A 22,383-nucleotide genomic window follows, 5' to 3' on the forward strand; every position below is an offset into this window, starting at 1 on the left:
ACACTGAGGGTGATCTGTTGTAATTTGTAACTGTAATTCCCACCCCTGTCCAGTTGGTGCCGAGTGTGCTCCAGTGTGGCAGCAGATCATGGAATCATCCATCTCCAGAATAAAATTAAGGTCACGAAAGTTGTTAGTCTGAGGCAAAGAAGCAAAATCTAATGGCAGTTGCCTCTGCATCAGTCTCCCTTGATGCGTTTTATGTTCCACCAGTGCCATTTGGCACATAGGGCGGCAAGTGTTCTCCAACGGCTTCGATCCGTGGTCTTGACTTTAGCCTCGTCCCATGGAATATTGACTGCTCGTAGGTCTTCCATAAAAGTTCTTCTCTATGTGATTTTTGGGAGTCCTTGTTTTTGTTTGCCTGTTGCAGACTGCCAGGATATCGCCATCTTGAGTATCCGATGGTTAGGAAGGCATAACACGTGTCCAGTGAAATGAAAACGGCATTCAGTGATGGCCGTGGAGAGGGGCTGTACGTAGACGCGACGGTATACTTCCATGTTCTTAACATGGTCCCGGTAAGAGATCTTGGGGATGCGTTGCAAACATCGGAGGTGGAAAACATCCAACTTTTGAGTGATGGTTTCTGTCATCTTCTAGGTCTTGCATGCATAGGTCGCTGAAAATTATGCCTTGCCCTTATGGCATATGGCATCTTGTTCTGGGTCCCTGTTTGAGCTAAAAACACTGCCAAGATAAGTCAAGTCATAATTATTTATATAGCGCTTTTTACAATACACATTGTGTATTGTCAAAGCAGGTCTACAGTATTAACCAGGAAAATAGTGTGTCGACGGAACCAAAACTCTGTCGTTCTCCTCTGGCCAGACAAAACCAGCAGTTTAATTTAAAGGGGTCATCGGATGCCCATTTTCCACAAGTTGATATGATTCTTTAGGGTCTTAATGAAAAGTCTATAACATCCTTTGGTTAAAATTTCTCAATGGTAGTGTAAAAACACCTTTTTTACCCTGTCAAAATCACCTCTGTTCTCAGCAAGCTGTTTTTTAGTCAATGTTGCTTTAAATGCTAATGAGCTCTGCTGACCCCACCCCTCTCTTCCGTGGAGAGACAAGCAGACTGTAAACTTCAGCCGTGAAACTGGCTAACTAGCTCATTATTAGGAAACTATATTTGCAAAGATTTATAAAAAACCCTTACACTCACTTCTGTAGATGAAGCTGGATCACAAATGATTCATGTGAACATAGACTCATTTAGGCAGATCGGAATCGACATATTACCTTCAAAACGAAAGTAACGTTAAACCTCTGCATCTTCAGTGGCTCAGATGTTGGGAGTAAATGACAACTGCTGTGTTCATTATTACATCCAACAACAAAACACCTCAATCGCTTAATCGGAGACATACTTGTCTTCCCCTGCACTGGAGTCAACACAATGGCGGACTGATGACAGCTCACTGAGGACGGGTCTAAGGTAGGATGACCTTGTCAATCAACTATCGTAGGAGCAGTCTGTGCAGAACTACGTCATTCTGACAGGAGTCTCAGAACAGCCTGATTTGAGAAAGGGGATTTTACAAAAAGCCAACAGATCAACTCTGATAAACAGATCAACTCTGAACATCACAAAACAAGCTACTAAAAAGTCACATAAAAACAGCAAAATTAAAAGAATATAGTAAGAATAAAAAAAGTTACAAAGACAATTCAGCTCATAATTTATTCATGCCGCAATGCATGATAGGAGCCAAGGATGAGTTTTTATTGGCTATTACATGGTTTTTTGATGGTCACCATTGTTGCGATTCTCATGCTGACTCTTGATGTCTGTGTGTCTAAATTAAAGATTTTTTTAATATTGAAGTAACTTTCAAAATCATCTGTCTGATTATGCCAGATCTTGTATTTTTCACCTTGTTGACGTAATCAATCAAGAACACCTAACTCAGGTATTCAGGACACTACATGATGATTAGCTCAAAGCATAATTAACAGCACATGATCACTTTTCATCTGGTTTGTCTGGCTGTTATAAGTCAGTTACCGCAGCCAAACAAAGTCTAATGTTAGAAATTTAAGGGTCAAGATCCCAACTAATGCAAACACTGACCACTAAAATGGTGACATACAAATTGTGATTTTCTCCTTTGGTGTTTCTGCTCGTTAACATCAGGTGTCTTCAATAATGGTCAATCATCACTCAATTAATCACCTAATTATCTAATTAACTTTAACACTTCTTCAGTGTTACGTTTAATACTACTTCAGTGTGTATATGAGTCCAGTGAGTCCACACTCAGAGTGTTAAATTAACACTGGGAATTTTGCTGTGTAGGATGGATGTGTACAGACACTTCCAACACACATTTATGTTCAAACAACTTGTAAAGTGAATTTTGCATCCGATGATCTCTTTAAGGCTGCAACAAAGTCATATTGAGCAGAGGACTCATCTGGCTCCTGTGGTCTTATGCCAATGGCCGTGTAGGTGATTAGGTCTTCTGTCTCTGGGGTTCATCTAGTTGTCATGGTCTCCACTGATATTCAGGGCTGACCAGGTCATCTCTAGGTGCTGATCCACCATCCGGACTGGATTCGGTTGACTGCAGTTACCATCTGATCTGGATTCAGACTGAATCCGGGTGGCTACGGTGACCTCTGAATAGTACATTGGGTGTTATGGGAAGTGCAGCCTAATAATCCTTGAATGGATTTGGGTAATAGAAATGTGGTAGTGTGATATGTGTATGCCAGGTTTCAAGAGATGGGTCTCTAATCTAGAGTTTGAGAGTTCCAGAGTTTGGGTGCTAAATAGTGATTGAGGACAGGTGGCAGTGATTGGAACTCAAGGGAAAGTGCTGATTGTAAGGGAGTGCCGGTGAAGCCATGTGAAACCGTGACTTATGCTGCATTCACGCCATGTCGTAATTACTGTAATTTTGAAATGACAAAATGCGACGTTCTACTTGGAGCTGTTCACACCCTTGGACTTGAACGCTTTTTACAAGTTGGTGTCTTGTAATCATGGATCTAGTGTGAACGCACCTATATTGTTTTAATTTTAGTCAATGTTTTAGTGTTTTTGTAATTTTTTTTGCAGTCTGTGTAAATGTTAAATATGTCTATGTAGTTTTTATTTATTTATTTTTTGATAGTCTTTTTTTCTTTTCACATTATACAGAACAAAGAAACGCATAACTGAACCCCCCATCCCCCAAACACCAGACATAAAGACATTGTACATAATCAAACGTCCGTAAAGAAAAAGTAAAAAGCATGAAGTAAACGTACATAGTACAAGTTCCCCTTTCTTTCATTTTTTCTTCTTCTTTTCTTTACATTGCCATGTTGTCTGCTTCCATTCACCTCAGCAAAAGCTAGGAAAAGCTGCCAGATATTCTAAAATGTCCCAAAAGACCACGTGATTGAATGTCTAATTTTCTCTAACTTAAGATGGCACATGACTTCCCTTATCCAGTGTCGATGGAATAGGGTCCTTCCACAGTATCAGATCTATGTACTTTTTTTATAATTTTCATTTCAGTTCTACTAGTTCTACTATTCACCAGTCAAGTTCCACACTGACTCAATCAATCATGTCTTTTTGAACCGTGTCTTATACACAGAGACACTGTCATGTTAGAATAGAAAAGGGTCCTGTCCAAACTGTTGCTATAAAATTAGAAGCACTCAGTTCCCTAGAATATCATTATATGCTTCAACATTAAGATTTGTACTCCTAGAAATGACTAAAGTAGTCAAACATGTTCATTAGAAGGGGGTGCCAATACTTTTGGCAATATAATATATATATATATATATATATATATATATATATATATATATATATATATATATATATATATATATATATATATATATATTACACACACTGTATGATGAGAACCACTTAAAAAGTGTCAATGCTTACCAAAGTCTCAAACAGTACTTCAATAGACTTCAATAGACTGCACGTTTAATTCAATTAATATTTTTAATTGTAATTTCATTTAAAATGTCTTAACATTGCACAAATGTTGCAGGCCACCCTGTGATAGTATACTATTTCAAACTGTGTGTGAGCATGTCTGCTGTACTGTGTGTAAAATGGCTACATATGTTGGCTGACGTACTCCACTGAGGAGGTTGTTTTATGTCATGGCTTGTTTCAAGCTAATCCAGGGTTCCTGTCACAGAGTTTGCTTCTGGGAAACATAACCAGTTGGTCTCATAGGAAAGAGATTGAATTTCAAGACTGTTTCATTTCAGTCAATACAATTATTCAAACACGGATCCATTCAAAAACCAATCTTGGGAATCATTAGTGTGTTTGACTAAAGTGAAACCTCATCATTACTTTCTCATGATACATATAAATCCCTTAAAATTGAGAAACTGTATATAGAGAGCTTAATATCATAGGAATGTTAAAGTGGGCTCTCTTGGACCAGTGATTAACCATTTAGCAACAGCCCTGAACACCCTAGCAACCACCTAGTAATGCTCTAAAAACACCCAGAACCACTTGACAACACTATAGCAGTGCCTGGCAAACACCCACAACAATATTTGAGGTTGTTATTCCTCAGGGGTAGAAAGAGTGAGAGAGTTACAGCAGTTAATTGATCACACAGTCCGGAGGCTACAGAGCCGCAAGATAAAACATATCTACACAACCTCTGAGAGAAAGGCAGAGGGTTTGTATGTGTGTACATTAAAGGGAATAGTCCACCAAAAAATTAAAATGCTGTCATTATTTACTCACCTCAATATATGTGTGTATATATATATGTGTGTGTGTGTGTGTGTGTATTCACATACACACATATATTCCATAAGGGAATTCATTTTTGGGTAAAGTATATATAGTAAGGCTGGGAATAAATATTGAAGGCTGGCTTTAAATATTTTTCAGACTTAGCTTAATTCTGAATTTCAATCAAACATGGGACACGTCTAGAAAGGCTTTTTATTTAATAATAGCTGCTTTTGTTTTTCTTGTAGTTCTTCTCGTGATTCCAGCGATCAAACTTTACTTCAAAGGAGGAAATAATACTTTGATAACTGGTCATTGGGGAAGCTTGAGAATGTTCTGGAAAAGCGAGAGAAAACGATCCATTCCAGCAACTACTCTACGTTCTTCCAGCATGACCTCATCTAACCTTTCTCAGTGTCCTTTATGAAAATACACACTGGATGAATCTCCCACCAGTCATATGTGATATTTGACCACCGCCAGCTCCTTATGCATGCGTTCATCTCTCACTGTCACGCTCATCCTTATTGATTAGAGAAAGGGGGATTGTGTTTGTGAAAACATATGTGATAATAGAAACTTGGAAAGCCATCTGAACCCCTGTGAAGGAAGGAGTGAGACGGATAGTTAGAGAGACTGACATAAAACAAAAGACATCACATATTTCCCAAGTTAGTGGGTGAAGAGAGACTGAAGAGGCATGAAAAGAGACTGTGGCAGGAAAGGAAAATTGTACTGAACTGTAGGGAAAACTGACTGAGAAAGGAAATGGAGGGGGAGAAATGGAGAAGGGGATTTCTAAAACTTCTCTAAAACCCCCAAATCCATGGCCAGTTACATTCTATCCTGATTTATTTGGTCAGTTTTAATAATAATAAAAAAATAAAAATAAAATAATAATAATAAAAAATACCCTCATACTGTCACAGACCTGCCAGGCTCTGCCACCAGCCAATCACTGCGCACACCCTCACCTGAGTTCTGATCACAAACACCTGCACCTCATCATGTCCCTCATCACGTCACTTCTATAAAGACACACACCGCCAAACACTAGACGTCCGGTCTCGTTAATCCGAAGAGGACTGCTAGCGCTACCCCAAGCCTAGTTCTACTACCTTTCTGACAAACTTACCTGATAAACTTCTTACCTCTTGTGTGTATGCTCCTAGGATCCCTCGTCTGTCTGCTCCAGGAAAACCTTCCAGTCTGCTCCTCGACAACGGTGTGTGTCTCCTCTGTTCTGTCCTCCAGCCCCGTGTCACCTGCAAGACAAGATCCCAAGTTAATATCCAGCGACTTCACCTAAGATTCCAAGTCCGATACTCACCACTACTGCTTCTCTGCTGGTTCAATAAACTTTCCCATTACCATCTGTCTGTCTCCGGGCCTCTTCTGTAACAGAAGACCGGACCATCATCGACAACCAGCAGCATGAGCACCACCGATCCCTTCCAGGAACTCGTCGAGCTCATGAGACGAACTCTCACCCCGGCACCATCACCAGCACCCACCGCACCTGCCGGCAACTCTTCCTCAAGGCCGATTTCCAGTCCCATGGCCTCACCAGCGCCCTATTCAGGATTGGCGGAGGATTGCAACGGGTTTTTACTCCAATGCTCACTCACATTTGAGATGCAATCCTAGCAGTTCCCTAACGAAAGTTCCAAGATAGCTTACATCATCTCACTTCTCCAGGGGAAAGCCCTACAGTGGGCGGGGACCATTTGGCAACAGGGTGGTCCGGTTACTCAGTCATCCCAAAATTGTATCCACCATTTTCGAGAAGTGTTTGGTAAATCAGCCCTATACACCTCCATTTGTGATCAGTTGTACCAGTTACGTCAAAATTCGCTGCCTATTAAAGAATACGCCCTACAGTTCCGCACCCTTGCCGCTGCTAGCGGTTGGAACGAGTGAGCCCTCCTAACTGCCTACCGCCAAGATCTAGAACCGCGTCTCCGTCTTCAATTGGCAGCTGTGGATGACTCCTTAGGGCTGGAAAATCTCATTCAACACTCCATCAGATGTTCCACCCGTATGCACTCCTGCCTAGCGGAATTAAATACTGATAACCGCCGCAACCCTCTCCTCCGCCGTCCTGCCGATCAGTACCCTCCAGAACCCGTACAAGAACCTATGCAACTCGACCACTCCCGATTATCCAACCAGGAAAGAGCTAGACGTTTTTCCCTCGGTCTCTACTGTGGAGAAAGGGGACATCTACGCACCTCATGCCCAGTGCAACCTCCGCGCATTATGGTGAGTCCCATCTGCCCCGACGTGCCTAATCTTAAACCACTGACCATCGAAGTGCTTCTTACTGGGCTTCTCTGTTGCAGCCCTCGCACTTCTCGACTCCGGCTCCGCTGGTAATTTCATCTCGGGCACCCTCTGTCACCAACTCGGACTCCCAACCACCATCACGCAGAGACGTTACCAGATCCAGTCAGTAACCGGCACCCCCATATGCCGCAGGTGCGTAGACCGATACTCTGGTCCAGTGCGCCTTAAAATTAGTTTGCTTCACGAAGAGGAGATTAAATTGCTGGTTCTGGAGGGTTCAACAGTCGACATCATCCTGGGACGTCCCTGGTTCATTCTACACGCACCTAACATCTCCTGGCAGTCTGGTGAGGTACTCAAATGGGGAGAACAGTGTTTCCATGGATGTTTCCCCACGATTCCATGACCCAAGTCTCCACCCTCCGTCTCCCTGAACCTCAACGCCACTTCCATAGCCCACCAGAGAAACTCTCCATGGACATTCCTGCCTGCTACAACCAGTTCCAGGACGTGTTCTGCCCCCGGAAAGCCTCCCAGCTGCCTCCTCACCGGCCATGGGACTGCGCAATCGACCTCCTACCGGGTGAGCCAGTGCCCCGTGGCAAAATTTATCCTCTCTCCATCCCCGAGCAGAAGGCCATGGAGGAGTACATTGAGGAGGCTCTCAAGCAAGGCTATATTCGCCCCTCAACGTCCCCTGCCTCATCCAGCTTCTTCTTTGTGGCCAAGAAGGATGGCGGACTGAGGCCCTGCATTGATTATAGAGCTCTTAATAACATCACAGTAAAATTTAGATATCCTCTTCCCCTCGTCCCTACGACGTTAGAACATCTACATGGAGCCACTGTGTTTACCAAGTTGGACCTCCGCAGCGCCTACAATTTCATCCGGATACGTGAGGGGGACAAATGGAAGACCGCTTTTGTGACCCCTACTGGTCACTATGAGTACCTCGTTATGCCCTATGGGCTTGTCAACGCCCCCTCCGTATTCCAGGATTTTATGCATGAGGTACTCCGGGAGTTTCTACACCGGTTTGTGTTGGTCTATATCGACGATATTCTCATATACTCCCGGAGTATGGCAGAACATCAACGCCACATTGCGGAGGTCCTGCAACGCCTGAGGGAGTACCAACTGTATCTTAAGGCAGAAAAGTGCTCCTTCCATCTTCCCTCAGTGCAGTTCCTTGGGTACAACATCAGCAGCAGTGGTATCCAAATGGACGAGGGGAAGGTGAAGGCTATCAGAGAATGGCCCATTCCTGACACCATCAAGGGGCTCCAACGTTTCCTGGGGTTTGCCAATTTCTACCGTCGCTTTATCCAGAACTACAGTACAATCACTAGCCCCTTGACTAGCCTACTCCGAGATAAGCCCAAGGTCCTACGCTGGACACCAGAAGCCACTCAGGCTTTTCTACTGTTGAAGGAAGCTTTCACCCAAGCGCCCATCCTAGTTCACCCCGACCCCAGGAAACCGTTCATCGTCGAGGTCGATGCGTCCACGTCTGGAGTCGGAGCCATTCTCTCCCAACGGCAGGGGACTCCAGCCAAGCTCCATCCATGTGCCTTCTTCTCCCGTAAACTCAGCCCGGTGGAGAGGAATTACGACATCGGTAACAGGGAGCTTCTTGCGATCAAGCTAGCCCTGGAGGAGTGGAGGCATTGGTTGGAGGGTGCCCAACATCCATTCACTGTTCTAACTGACCACAAAAACTTACAGTATCTCCGGGAAGCCAAGAGACTAAACCCACGCCAGGCCCGTTGGGCACTTTTCTTCACTCGTTTCAACTTCACAATCTCCTACCGACCAGGCTCCAGAAACCTCAAGGCTGATGCCCTCTCCCGTCTCTTTGACTCCCAAGAGGAAAGCTCCGAGGAACCAGAACCAGTAATCCCCGAAAGACTGTTCGTCAATCCCATCCAGTGGCAACTGGATCCAGCCACCTCCTCTAATGTCTCCACTAACACCCCTCCAGGCTGTCCCCCAGGACTGCAATACATCCCCAGGTCCCAGCGTTCACAGCTCATCCACTCCATCCATTCCTCTCTGGGCACTGGCCACCCCGGGACCAACAGCACCCTCTCGCTGCTGAAGGATCGCTTCTGGTGGCCTAACATGGCAGAGGAGGTTCGGAGGTTCGTCCGCGGGTGTGCGGACTGCGCTATGTCCAAGAATCCCCGACGTCTACCTGCAGGCAAGCTCCTACCTCTGCCCGTTCCTAACCGCCCCTGGTCACAGCTAGGAGTTGACTTTGTCATGGAGGCGGCAGAATTAATGTTCAACCACGTCTTCCGGTACTTTGGCATCCCTGAAGACATCGTCTCTGACAGAGGTCCTCAGTTCATTTCGAGGGTTTGAAGGGCCTTCTTTAGACTCCTAGGTGTGGCCATTAGTCTATCCTCAGTTTACCATCCACAGACGAACGGGCAGACGGAAAGAAAGATTCAGGAGGTAACCCGCTTTCTCCTAACCTTCTGCCATGACCACCAGGACTCCTGGAACCAGTTTATTGGATGGGCCGAGTATGCCCAGAATTCCCTATGCCAACCGGCCTTTGACTCCCTTTCAGTGCATACTCGGTTACCAGCCACCCATGTTCCCCTGGTCGGGTGAACCGTCGGACTTACCATCTGTGGATCACTGGTTCCGGGAGAGCGAGAGGGTCTGGGACGCCTCTCACTTCCATCTGCAGCGAGCAGTATGTAGACGCAAGATGACAGCCGACCTTCGTAGATCCGAAGCTCCCGAATACCAACCCGGTCAGAAGGTCTGGCTGTCAACCAAGGACATCCGGATGCGTCTACCCTGCAAGAAACTGAGTCCCAGATTTGTTGGTCCCTTTCCCATAGTAAGACAGATCAACCCCGTCACTTATCAGCTCCAACTCCCCTCACAATACCGGATCCACCCGACTTTCCATGTTTCCCTGCTCAAGCCTTACCACCCTTCTGTTTCTCCTCCCACAGAGCCTGGCCCCACGGAGGATCCCCCTCACCCGTTGATCCTAGAGGATGGTACCATCTACCAGGTGAAGGAGATTTTGGACTCCCGACGCCGAGGCGGCAGACTTGAATACCTCGTGGACTGGGAGGGGTATGGTCCAGAGGAGAGGTCTTGGGTACCTCGGGACGACATCCTTGACCTGACCCTTCTCACTGATTTCCATTCTAACCATCCAGAGCGACCTGCACCTAGAGGAAGAGGCAGGCCGCCGAGGCGTCGGGGTCCTCGGCCCTTGGGAGCGGGCCGTGGAGAGGGGGGTAATGTCACAGACCTGCCAGGCTCTGCCACCAGCCAATCACTGAGCACACCCTCACCTGAGTTCTGATCACGAACACCTGCACCTCATCATGTCCCTCATCACGTCACCTCTATAAAGACACACACCGCCAAACACTAGACGTCCGGTCTCGTTAATCCTAAGAGGACTGCTAGCACTACCCCAAGCCTAGTTCTACTACCTTTCTGACAAACTTACCTGATAACCCTCTTACCTCTTGTGTGTATGCTCCTAGGATCCCTCGTCTGTCTGCTCCAGGAAACCTTCCAGTCTGCTCCTCGACAGCGGTGTGTGTCTCCTCTTTTCTGTTCTCCAGCCCCGTGTCACCTGCAAGACAAGATCCCAAGTTAATATCCAGCGACTTCACCTAAGATTCCAAGTCCGATACTCACCACTACTGCTTCTCTGCTGGTTCAATAAACTTACCAATTACCATCTGTCTGTCTCCGGGCCTCTTCTGTAACATATACATACAACTCAGTGGTTTAGTCTTAACATTTGAACAGATTTTCTGTTTTGCTATGCATTAATACTAAACAAGACTGGAGCTCTGCTTCGAGACCTAGTACCTTTATTTAACCAGGAAAAAGACTTACTGAGATTAAAATCTATTTTCCAGGAGCGTCCTGGCCAAGATAGGCAGCCGAGCTTGCATATACAAATAAACAACATAGCTACGACATACATTACAAAACCAACATATAACCAGTTAAAAACAATTACACTTAAACTACATCCCCATAATCGAGAACTGGTAGAAACATAGAGGACACAAATTTTGTCCTCATATTGAATGAAAAACATTATTTATTTCTGAAGTAAGACCCTAGCTTCTTCTTTAATTTTATTTTCAAATACTTAATATGAGAACCGAAATGTTGCGTGTTATCAAAGATAATACCCAGGTATTTGTTCTCTGACACTGAGGTAATTTGGCTCCCCTGAGAGGTTTGAAGGATAATAAAGTTCTCTGAAGAAGTTGTAGAATTTGAAACTAGCATAAAGTTTTTTTTTCAACATTTAAAACCAATGTCAAAGCACAGAACCTATTTTGGATAATATCAAAAACAGACTGTAATGCAGCCACAGATCGTTGCTTAGAGGGAGAAGGAACAATAAACGATAGTATCATCTGCATAATAATGGAACCTTGCATTATCAATTTAAAAATCAAGGCTATATATATATGTATGTATATATATATATATATATATATATATATATATATATATATATATATATATATATATATATATACATATACATATACATATATATATATACATATATATATATATATATATATGAAGTGAGTGAAGTGACATACTGCCAAGTATGGTGACCCATACTCGGAATTCATGCTCTGCATTTAACCCATCCAAAGTGCACACACACAGCAGTGAACACACACCCGGAGCAGTGGGCAGCCATTTATGCTGCGGCACCCGGGGAGCAGTTGGGGGTTCGGTGCCTTGCTCAAGGGCACCTCAGTCGTGGTATTGAGGGTGGAGAGAGCGCTGGACATTCACTCCCCCCCACCTACAATCCCTGCCGGCCCAAGACTCGAACCCGCAACCTTTGGATTACGAGTCCGACTCTCTAACCATTAGGCCACGACTTCCCCTATATATATATTGAATAATAACGGTCCTTACACAGATCCTTGTGGGACTCCCTTGACAACCTCCAAAAGATCCGATCACGTTCCATCTGGACACATTGGGTTCTACCCTTTAAATAATCAGTGAACCATAAAATTCAATTTTCTGATAATCCTACCCATCTAAGCCTATCTAATAATATGTATTGATCCACAGTATCAAGGGCCTTTGATTGGTCAATAAAAAGACATGCACAGTGTTGTTTAAAATCTAAGGACTTTTAAAGCAGCTTTAGTAGTACTATGTACTTTACGGAAACCAGATTGAATAATAAAAAAAAATGTTGTGACAATTTAAATACTGTGTCAACTGTTTACTAATTAGATTGTCCAGAAGTTTCAAGAGAATACAGAGACAGACCTAGACAGCATTTCAAAGAATTAGTTTGCTGAAAATAAAAGCAGTTCAGAGAATGAATGGATGAAATATCAAAAATTATATGGGGATATGAGATTTGAACAACATGATTGCCAATTGTGGACAGTTTTACCAGAACTGATTGCCAGTAGTAGCAAACTGTCCATTGTTACCAAAAGTGTTTTTTTTTCTTCTTATGCTTATTAACTTAGTGAGTCATTAGCTTTGTAACATGCTTATGGCGAAATCTGAAATCACTTGCGAATCAAATCTTGTGCTTCACAAGTGAGGTATTTGTGAGGATTCATTCACTTAACAGGTTCCATTGAATTAGAATAGTTTAGAAGTTAGCTATGTTGACTCTGGCTTACAAGGCAGCTAACTATGTTTGGAAGTTAATACACAAACACAGATGCGAGTGTAACCCCTCCAGTTTTACTCAACTCACACAGTCTGAGATTCTAACCAATGTTTTCAGGAGGCTAATGTGCCTGATGAGATCAGGGGAGGGAGGTTTACCCACACAGCTTGCCTTCGTTACACTCACCCTCCTAAACCTCATTCCCACCCGGGTTATGACACCAGTGTAACCCCTACAATTCTACTCGCCATGTTTGCTCAGAGCAGGATTTCCAGCATGGGAGGTGGCCGCACTAACAAGGATGCTAAAGACCGTAGCCTCTAGCATCAGTAGGTAGTGCGTCACATGAGATTGGGGAAGTGAGGTTAACCCTTACAGCTCTTACTAGGTGGCCTGTTACAAGAGCACTTGACATTTGCATTTGGTTGGCTTCCAGCAATTCAAGATTGTTGCATTGCAATGTTGCATTGGCACACAATTCATAACCAAGCGCAAGTATGTGCGCTGGACAAGTTGCATTTACATACTTGCATTACATGGTTAGTTCACCCAAATATTTTATCATGATTTCCTCACCCTCATGTCGTTCCCAACCCATAAGAATGAAGTTGTTTAATATTTGCTCACTGTTCATTCAAAGTACACACAACCACAAGTTGTACACTTCAAAAAGTACATTGATACATATCAAGCTGTTTAATTAAAATCTTATAGATACACATTCAGTTTATATGATTAATGGATTTCATTTATGCTTTTATCCACATATAAACATCACATTATACGTGATAAACATATGTACATAGATCTTGTCAAATATGGTAAATATGGAAGCTCAAACATGCTTGCTTCATTTGTTTTCCAAAGATGAACAGAAGTCTTACAGTATTGTACCGACATGAGGGTGAGTAAAAGATGACTCAAGTTTCCATTTTGTGTGAACTATTCCTTTATGTTTTTGGCCTTAGAATGTTTGGAGTGAATTCGCCACCCTTCTCTTCAGGGACATTCCTCTTGCATGTGAGACATTTTAAATGCAAATATCTGGCACTGAGTAATACAGGCAAATTTTCTCTTTCAGTCGATCCCCAGTCGCAGGATTCCCTGCCGAGCTAGTGCTGCATCTGGTTCCTTTTTCGCCAGGGACAACACAGCCAACTTCCTGTCATGGTGTCGAGAAGTGGGCGTGGACGACACCTGCTTGTTTGAGTCAGATGGGCTTGGTGAGTCTTTTAAACAAATCCAGCTCTCACACAGCAAAAAAGAGTTATGAGTAAATAGTCATCGTCTTTTATTCACATGAAATCATCCTTTGCTCAGTGAGAGGACATAAAGCCTGATTTATTGCAACAACTGAAGCTCTGTATTTCTAGAGTAAATGCAGTGAGAGCATGTTGGACCTGCACAAATCATCAGACACAAAAACACAAGAGATTTTATGTTTAAAATTAAATACATTTAGGCCCTTTAGGAGAGACTGCATCCAAATCATCTTGAAAAGATGGACTATGCTATGGTTCATGATATTTGTACAGATGCGATTTTTAGTAAAATATAAATCATTCACTTGTGTCTCAATGCATCGATTACAAATCGTGCCAATGATTATGCATTGAGCTTGAAACCGATTTTTGAATCGTGAATTGGTTATTTTGATCAAGAATCGATTTAAAATGCTAAAAACTTTAATGAATTGCAAATTGTTAAAGTACCATTTGATATTTAAAAATGTTTAAACATTAAATTACTTGCATGTGCAAATTATTGGAGACAGTGTTATTATTTACATAATCCTATTAATGCATTTAAATACAGAAATTAATCATTAATCAAAATTGAATCGGACGTCATTGTGAGTCTGATTGAAGCATTGTGAATTTGCAAAAACTAAGTGTGTCTTTGGCTGAAAACTATTTTTCCTCCCTGCATTTCTAAGAATTGTGGTATTCTAGACACAACCTATGCTGGTGAAAGAAAGTCCTCTTCTTCTCCTGTGTAAATCTGTAAACAGCTTTATGATGCGTATGAGGATGAGACATCTCTCTGTCATGTGTCAGATCCAGGCAAACAAACGTCAAAGGCTCCAGGTAGACTTTCGCGCAGCTTCTTTATGCTTTGCTTTCAACACATGCCCAAGACAGCTGGAGAGAATAACACGTCTACTGAAACTACAGAAAGAGCGAGAGAAAGACAGGATCAGTTCGTCTAGGGAGTACAGCAGGGCAGCGCAGCTAAGTTTTCTGAATGCAGAAAGAATAGTTCCTCTCCCACTGGAGTTACACACAATAGAAGCTGCATGTGAGTGTTTTTGTGGTAAAATGTGTTGTATGTAGATGTATTTGTCCGTGTCTCAAGCCTGTCAAGAAGTGTCCTAACTTGACTTTCATTTGAATATTCAGAAAAATCTGCTTGGATACCCATGAGATTTGAAATGCAAATCAGTGCAAGAGGAGATTTATCAAGTGTGTGTTGTGCTTGGAAATCTGTTCTATACACTAAAAAAAAGTATTAATCATGAAATTAGCATGTCTGTATGGTGTGTAATGGGTGTACGATGTGGCAAAATATGTGCTGTTCAACCAAACAACAACAACAACAAAAAAAAAAAACATTTTTTTTCTTCCTTTTCCCTCTTTAGAAATAGCTAAATGAAAACATGGATGCGTTATGTTCAGGTGGGATGTTCTGCAGTTTGATGTGGAGATTATAGATTTCATGCATGTTGTGTTGTGTTGCCATCACTCAACTCCACTGGATCATGGGAAATGTAGTTTGTGTGCTCCACAATGCCATCTGAAAAGCATGTGTTGTTCAATCACTGTTTGCTGAAAACATGCCGAGAGAACATTAGCTGTCAGTGAATTAGTATTTCATCATTTCTGTGTCATTCTGCGGTCTCTTGGTTTCATCATTCAACCACATTGATGTTTTTCATTAGTTCTTTGATCGTTACAGTATGTCAGCACAGGATCCAGTGTCCAGTGTTATGTCTAATAGGTTTATATTTATGTTCTTCTAGTTTTACACAAACAGCCAAGAGAGGTTTGTCTATGTCTTCTGGAGCTGGGAAGAATAGCATCAAGGTAAATTTTATTCAATTCAATTTAAGTTTATTTGTATAGTGCCTTTCACAATACATGTTGTAAAGCAGTTTCACAGAAATGTCCAAATGGCAGGGTTTAAATAATGTAAAATATAAAATAATAATAGTCAACATAATACATAAGTGTATAGCTTATGTACTTTACATAATATAGATTCAGGTCTCTGGTATCTCACACACTAAAATACATAAGAGTATTTCATGTCCACATACATATTTATTTATTATTGTGTTATTTATTCATTTATTTATTGAAGATAAAATAGCATAGGTACAGAATATAATTAAGGGATTTAAAATATGGTCATGAATAAGACGATAATATATGTGGAAGTAATATGCATGCTTAGTGAGAATTGTTCCTTAAAATAAAGTATATATATATATATATATTTTATTTTTTTCAAAATTTTATGTAAATGTGGTTAACTTGCTAATGATACATTTGTGTTTATTTTAAATCAGCATCTTGTTGTGAATGGTCACTGTTGTTGCAGGTATAAGGTCGAGCCACCTGGACTTATAAAGCTGGAGAAAGAGATCGAACAGGAAGAGAAGACACCTGAGCCTCCGCTCTCACCTGTACCTCCCACTTCCAATTCTCAATCTCCATCTGTTTCTCCATCCGTCTCTCCATCCATCTCTCCATTCAACAAGACCAACTCCAGCAAAAAAAGCACCGGCAAGCTACTGGATGAGGCTGTGCGTAACATTTCCTTTCTCACATATCACTCTTGTTATCGGTAACACTGTAACTTTTAGGCTGACAGATGTTTCTTTCCTTTACCATGAGAATTTAATGTTTTCATTTAACATGTAACGTGTGTTCCAGGTGAAGCACATTTCTGAAGATCCACCCTGTAAGTGCCCAAATAAGTTCTGCATAGAACGACAATCACAAGGCCGTTACCGTGTTGGAGAGAAAATGCTTTTCATCAGAGTGAGTATAAAACAAACCGTAGTCATGGTAGATGCCATATTTACAACCCAGGCTCAATGGAAATGCATAACTCTGCCTACATGGCTGAAAAAAAGGTTCCTCTACATACATTTCATATCTTTTCTGACATAGTAAACTTGCTCAGTAGCTCACCTGATCGAGCACTACTGATCGATGCAGAGCAGCTCAGGTATGAATCTGGTAAAAAGTAAACATCCTCCACCATAGAGCTCATAAAAGGAAGCTAAAATGCATTGATTGCGACAGCAAATGCATTTTTTATCTCACATTTGCTTTTTCTCGCACTATCGGTTAGGTTGAGTGTAGGTGGTAAACTAATTTCAGATGCTATAGAGCGTTAACCTGTTATTGCCACTTACCGGACAGTTTCCCATTTCTTTTCCGGTCTACCATGATACGTACGACAACCAATGTAATAATACTGCTTTGGAAAAAACACAGTATTTAACTCCAGTCTCTGGACATTTTTTTTTTTTTTTTCACTTTTAAACTGTCAAGCAACACAATATCATTGTGTAATCACAACGTGTCACCTTAAAAGTGCAGCTAAATGTTCCTACAGCAACATATTTCAGGTTTTGCAGTAATGTAGGCAGTTCTGTATTTCCAGGAGAGATGCACCGATACCACTTTTTTCAGAACATGGCCGATACCGATACTTGCCTTCTGTTGCACAGGATACAGTATATGCAACTGTGTCACATTTAGCCTTCTAATATATTTTATAGTGCTAACACCGTCCTACAGTAATTTCTAATGCAACATTCTAAATTAAACGGAACCTCAAGTGACTCATCTGAAACACACTTTATAGGCAACAAATATGCACACCACAAAAATAGCCCCCCCCCCCCCCCCCCCACACACACACACACACACACAAGTGATTCCAGTAAAGTTAACATGTCGCTAAATGCATGCTACTTTAATTTTGCACACAATGCTGCTAACTTTGTGTCAGGCAGTGATCCCTTGACATGATTTCTAGATAGGCAGGTGAACCTTATTATCTACTGCTGTGTGATCGCGTTCATTATTGTGTTAAACACGTACACAAACAGCAGTGGGGCGTCCCATAACAGCACAGACTGACACTAACTAGCAAAGACTGATTAGTGAGATGGGCCTGGTCACCATGGAAACCTGTTAATTGGCAACACATGACTAAAAAGATGCTTTAGATCTGAATTATCCCCATCGTGTATCTGCATTCAGTTGTGTTTTATTACCCTGAGCTGTGCAGTAATACACTGATAACAGCTCTCTTGAGTGATCGCATCACTCTCATCATTCATAGCTCATTAGAAACAGTGTTTAATGAGTGTTCTCACTCAATAAAAAAGAGAACTCAATAAAAAAGAAGAGGGTCTTAGAAACACCTAGTTGGCTGGTAAATATTTTATGAAATGATTTTCTTTTTTCTTTTATTTTCTTTCTGATGCATTAAAGGACAAGTTCATCCAAAAATTAAAATTTGATGAAAATGTACTCACCCTCGGGCCATCTAAGAAGTAGATGAGTTTGTTTCTTTATCAAAATATATTTGAAGAATTTAGTATTGCATCACTTGCTCACCAGTGGATCCTCTGCAGTGAATGGGTGCCGTCAGAATGAGAGTCCAAACAGCTGATAAAAACATCACAAGAAGATTCCCTTCATATCAAAATCAATCCACATATTTGTTTAGAGCTGTTTTTGGACTGTTTTTGCTTGTAAACTGTTTGATCTGTGCAGATTTCTCTCCTGATTCAGACCTGACTATTTTTTATTTACTTTTTTTTTTTTAACTGAGGGAAGCAATGTTATCGATAGACAACTCATATTTTAGCAGAAAGCAAACATCTTAATGGTGGATTTGTTTATTACAAACACACGGCTTTTCACTTCACAAGACGTTAACTGATGGATTATTGTGATGTTTTTATCAGCTGTTTGGACTCTCATTCTGACGGCACCCATTCACTGCAGAGCATCCATTGCTGAGAAAGTGATGCAATTCTAAATTTCTCCAAATCTGATAAAGAAACAAACTCATCTACATCTAGGAGTAAATATTTAAAATGTTGTAATTTTCAGCGTTGATTTGAAATTACATTTGATTTGTCCTGGCCGCTGTTTGACATTCACAGTAGACAAATTAAATATGCTCTCGCTCTCTCTCTCTCCATGAACTCAGTAATTTGATTCGATCAACTTGTCTAGACCTCATAATTACACAATTAATATTATTCCTCTTTTTCAAGTTTAGATGTCAGAGCTCGGCTTTCATTTAAAACATTGACTGCAGCGATGCATCATGTTAAACCACTGCAGCTGATATTAATTCAGTCGCCTGTGGAGAATCACATTAGTCAGTGCTGGTTTTAATTGCTCTCTGGCTGAGAAATGAAGCAGGCTGTGTCACTGCTGCCCCCTATAGAGGGAAACTAACACATTTCATTGTTTCTTCACCCATACCAAAGACATCAGTGCTTCACAAATTCAATTAGCTCCTTACAGAGAGAGAGAGAGAGAGAGAAAAACATGCATTTTTGAAACTTATGTTTTGAAATCAAATCAGGCAGACGTCAACATGTGCAAGTGACATGACAGTAATATATATCAAACCATATTAAATAGAGGGAGTGCCGACTGCAATGTGTTTTGTGAATTATTGGCTGCTGAGAGCATGAAATATTGTTGTTTTTTTTGGGAGGGGGGGGGGGTCGCTCTATCCATCTTATGACTAAAATGACTAAAATCCTTTTCTTTAGCATATTTATTTAAAAGAACAAATCCTTAAAACCTGTTGCCCAGCAACCAAGGCCAAATCATCTGCTTTCTCTTGTTCGTTTTCCAGTGAAATGAGCGAATGAATTTGTCTCAGGGACACATTCCTTTTGTGTTTGTCTTTGAAAGACCTTCCTGTTGAAATAGCCCTCAGATTCCCCAGATGGTTTAGCAGAGAGTTATCAGAAAGCCATGTTTCCATTTCGTTCTCATTTAAACACACTGTGTGCTTCAGTGTGTGTCGTTTGGCCCGTTGAACTTTGGTGCTCCTGAAAGAAATTGATTGTGTGTGTTCCATATTAAGAGAGTTTTTTTTGTTGTTGCAATAACCTTCAACATCACAGACCTGAGCTGCTTTATATAACATACGGTGTGTTTATATAGGGGTCCTGTAGTGACTTGTCGAGTCTGATTGCTAATATATTTGAGGCTCCGGTGCCTGAGGGCCACACAGACGCCCATCTGGAGAGGCTGACCTGTGAATGTCCCTCTGTCAGCCTGCTAAGAGCCTTATGGATCTTTAATATCATTCCCCGCAGGGTTAATATGAGCTGCAGCTTTCTCTGTTGTTGTTTACTATTTAGTGTTCATTAATTTTTCCCTGTCCTCCTCGCGGATCTGTTTTTGAGAGCGTGTCTGTAGGCTACGGCTTGTTCAGCTCTTTATCCCTCAGGAGAGGGTTACGGTGTGTTATCAGAGTGACATTTTGTCATTTCTCACCCTTTATGAAAGATTCTTTAGCAGCCTGTTCAAGGCCGCCGGGACGGAGGCTGTAATAGAGGGATGAATCTCAGCTGAATTACTCTAGTGCCACTTTTTATTGAAACCGCGATTAACTATTATTATATGATGGCTTTTTTTGTGTATGGTGTATTCTTTAGAGCGCTATGTGTGTGCACTTTGAGAGAACTGAGCTCAGATTGATTGTTATTGGTTGTAGAAGAAATTACAATTCTTCAATAATCTATTTGTGCATTAAAATTGTGTTGCAAATGTAAATCCAAACCAACGATTTAACATTAAACTCACAAAGAAATGTCAAGCTCAAATTTCACCTCAAAATATTATGTATAAATACAATTAAGCCTATTTTAGGGTGATTCAATTTCACTAATTTTAGAACTGCATGAGAATAATAACATTAGCTATGTGTCCATCACCCTGTTTTATGCACATTTTCAAGTAGGTCTCATCATCCTCAGTTTCGCTCATAACCACACACACAACTTAATGGTTACTAAAAATATCTCAATTTGACTATGGGTTAGTAAAGATATTTGATACTAAGTTTTATACTACACTCTTAGGATTTTGTGGAGATAACCACCAGAACCATTTTGGTTTCCCCAAAGAACCATTCAGTAAGCAGCTGCTAAAAGTGTTCTAAAAAACAAAAACCCATACAGGGATGCTTTTTGCTTTCATCATTTGAATTATAGACTACGATACGATAAATTGCAATATTGCACTGATTTTCAGTCAACTCCACGATTTTGTGTCCGTTATGCATCAGATGGTCAGTGAACAGACTATGGTGGTCCACACTATCTGAGACTAATAAAACATAAACTGTATAAGTTCTTCTGAATAATTCTTTCCTTGTAGAAACCATCTTGATCGGATTGTCTGAGGTAATAATAGATGTTGTGACAAGGTAGTGGACTCTTGAATTTAGACCTCTGGGGAATGTAGACACCTGAAAAAATAATTGACAGGAAATACAGCCTCTCATCTCAGCTACTCGCACAGCTCTCTGCCTAGAGGGAGTTCCACAGTGGGAACCGCAGGTGACAGATCGCCAATACAAGGGTGTGATTATGGTGCTGGAGCTGTTAAAGCAGTTTGATTTTTTCTCCAAATGAGCTTTCATGAATGCCAGGATTAGGCCTGAAACACTCTTTGCAGATGCAAATGCTTGCCCAGTGCATTATAAGCGTGCAGTCTTACTTGACATGTTCTAACCAATGTTCCCTCTATTTTTTTTCTTTTCTTGCGGAGCAAAACTTTTCTCTATTGGGCGGACATTTCGGGCACCTGAGCAAAAACATTCTTTATACCCTGTACAACGCACACACAAACAAGTGTGTAATTTTTAACTTTAATGTGCTATTTATATTTGTTTTGACCCTTGATGTAGCTAAATGATGTACATTTTAGGTTACCTGAATAAAACATTTTTACAGTATTATTATACTGCCGTTCAAAAGTTTGGGATCAGACATTTTTTATAAAGTAGTTTCTTACACTCATCAAGGCTGTATCTATTTGATGAAACATACTGAATATTATTTCACAAAATAAAGTTTGGAGTCGGTACATTTTTTCTTTCTTAAAGGAACTTTATTCAGCAAGGATGTGTTAAATGGATAAAATTGATTGAAGACTTATATTGTTAGAAAATATTTCTGTTTTGAATAAATGTTGTTCTTTTAAACTTTTTATTCATCAAATAATCAAATAAAAAAAGCAACACAGGTTCCAAAAAAATATTAAGCAGCACAAATCAGCATATTAGACCAGCAGCACTGATAATGCTGTGAATTCTGCTGAAAATTCAGCTTTGCTTCACAGGAATAAATGATATTTTAATGTATAGGTATTAAAATAGGAAATCAATATTAAAAATTGCAATAATATTTCACAATATCACTGTTTTTTGTTGTTGTTGTTGTTTTCTCTGTATTTTTTAAATAAATACAGCCTTGATGAGCAAGAGACTAAATTATTATCAATTATGTATTACGTTTATAATATAGGCCTATAGAATAGAATAGCATAGAATAGAGTGAAGCAAACTAAATCAAAACTTAAACTGAGATATGTAGGTTAAATATATTTAAAAAAAAACCATGAACGTTAATTCTTGTATAGCTA

At 41.0% G+C, this 22,383-nt stretch overlaps 1 protein-coding gene across 2 annotated transcripts in view; it reads left to right on the forward strand.

Moving 5' to 3' along the window:
- gas2a (growth arrest-specific 2a) overlaps positions 1 to 22,383 on the forward strand; it is a 42,985-nt gene that overhangs the window by 17,646 nt on the left and 2,956 nt on the right. For both annotated transcript variants that reach the window (XM_079413908.1, XM_079413909.1), the window contains exons 4-7: positions 13,758 to 13,899; positions 15,696 to 15,759; positions 16,277 to 16,481; positions 16,612 to 16,719. In XM_079413908.1, the coding sequence (XP_079270034.1) occupies positions 13,758 to 13,899; positions 15,696 to 15,759; positions 16,277 to 16,481; positions 16,612 to 16,719 (519 nt within the window). The remainder of the gene's footprint in view (positions 1 to 13,757; positions 13,900 to 15,695; positions 15,760 to 16,276; positions 16,482 to 16,611; positions 16,720 to 22,383) is intronic.

Source organism: Barbus barbus (assembly GCF_936440315.1).
Source record: "Barbus barbus genome assembly, chromosome: 50".
In the NCBI taxonomy this organism is placed as follows: domain Eukaryota; kingdom Metazoa; phylum Chordata; class Actinopteri; order Cypriniformes; family Cyprinidae; genus Barbus; species Barbus barbus.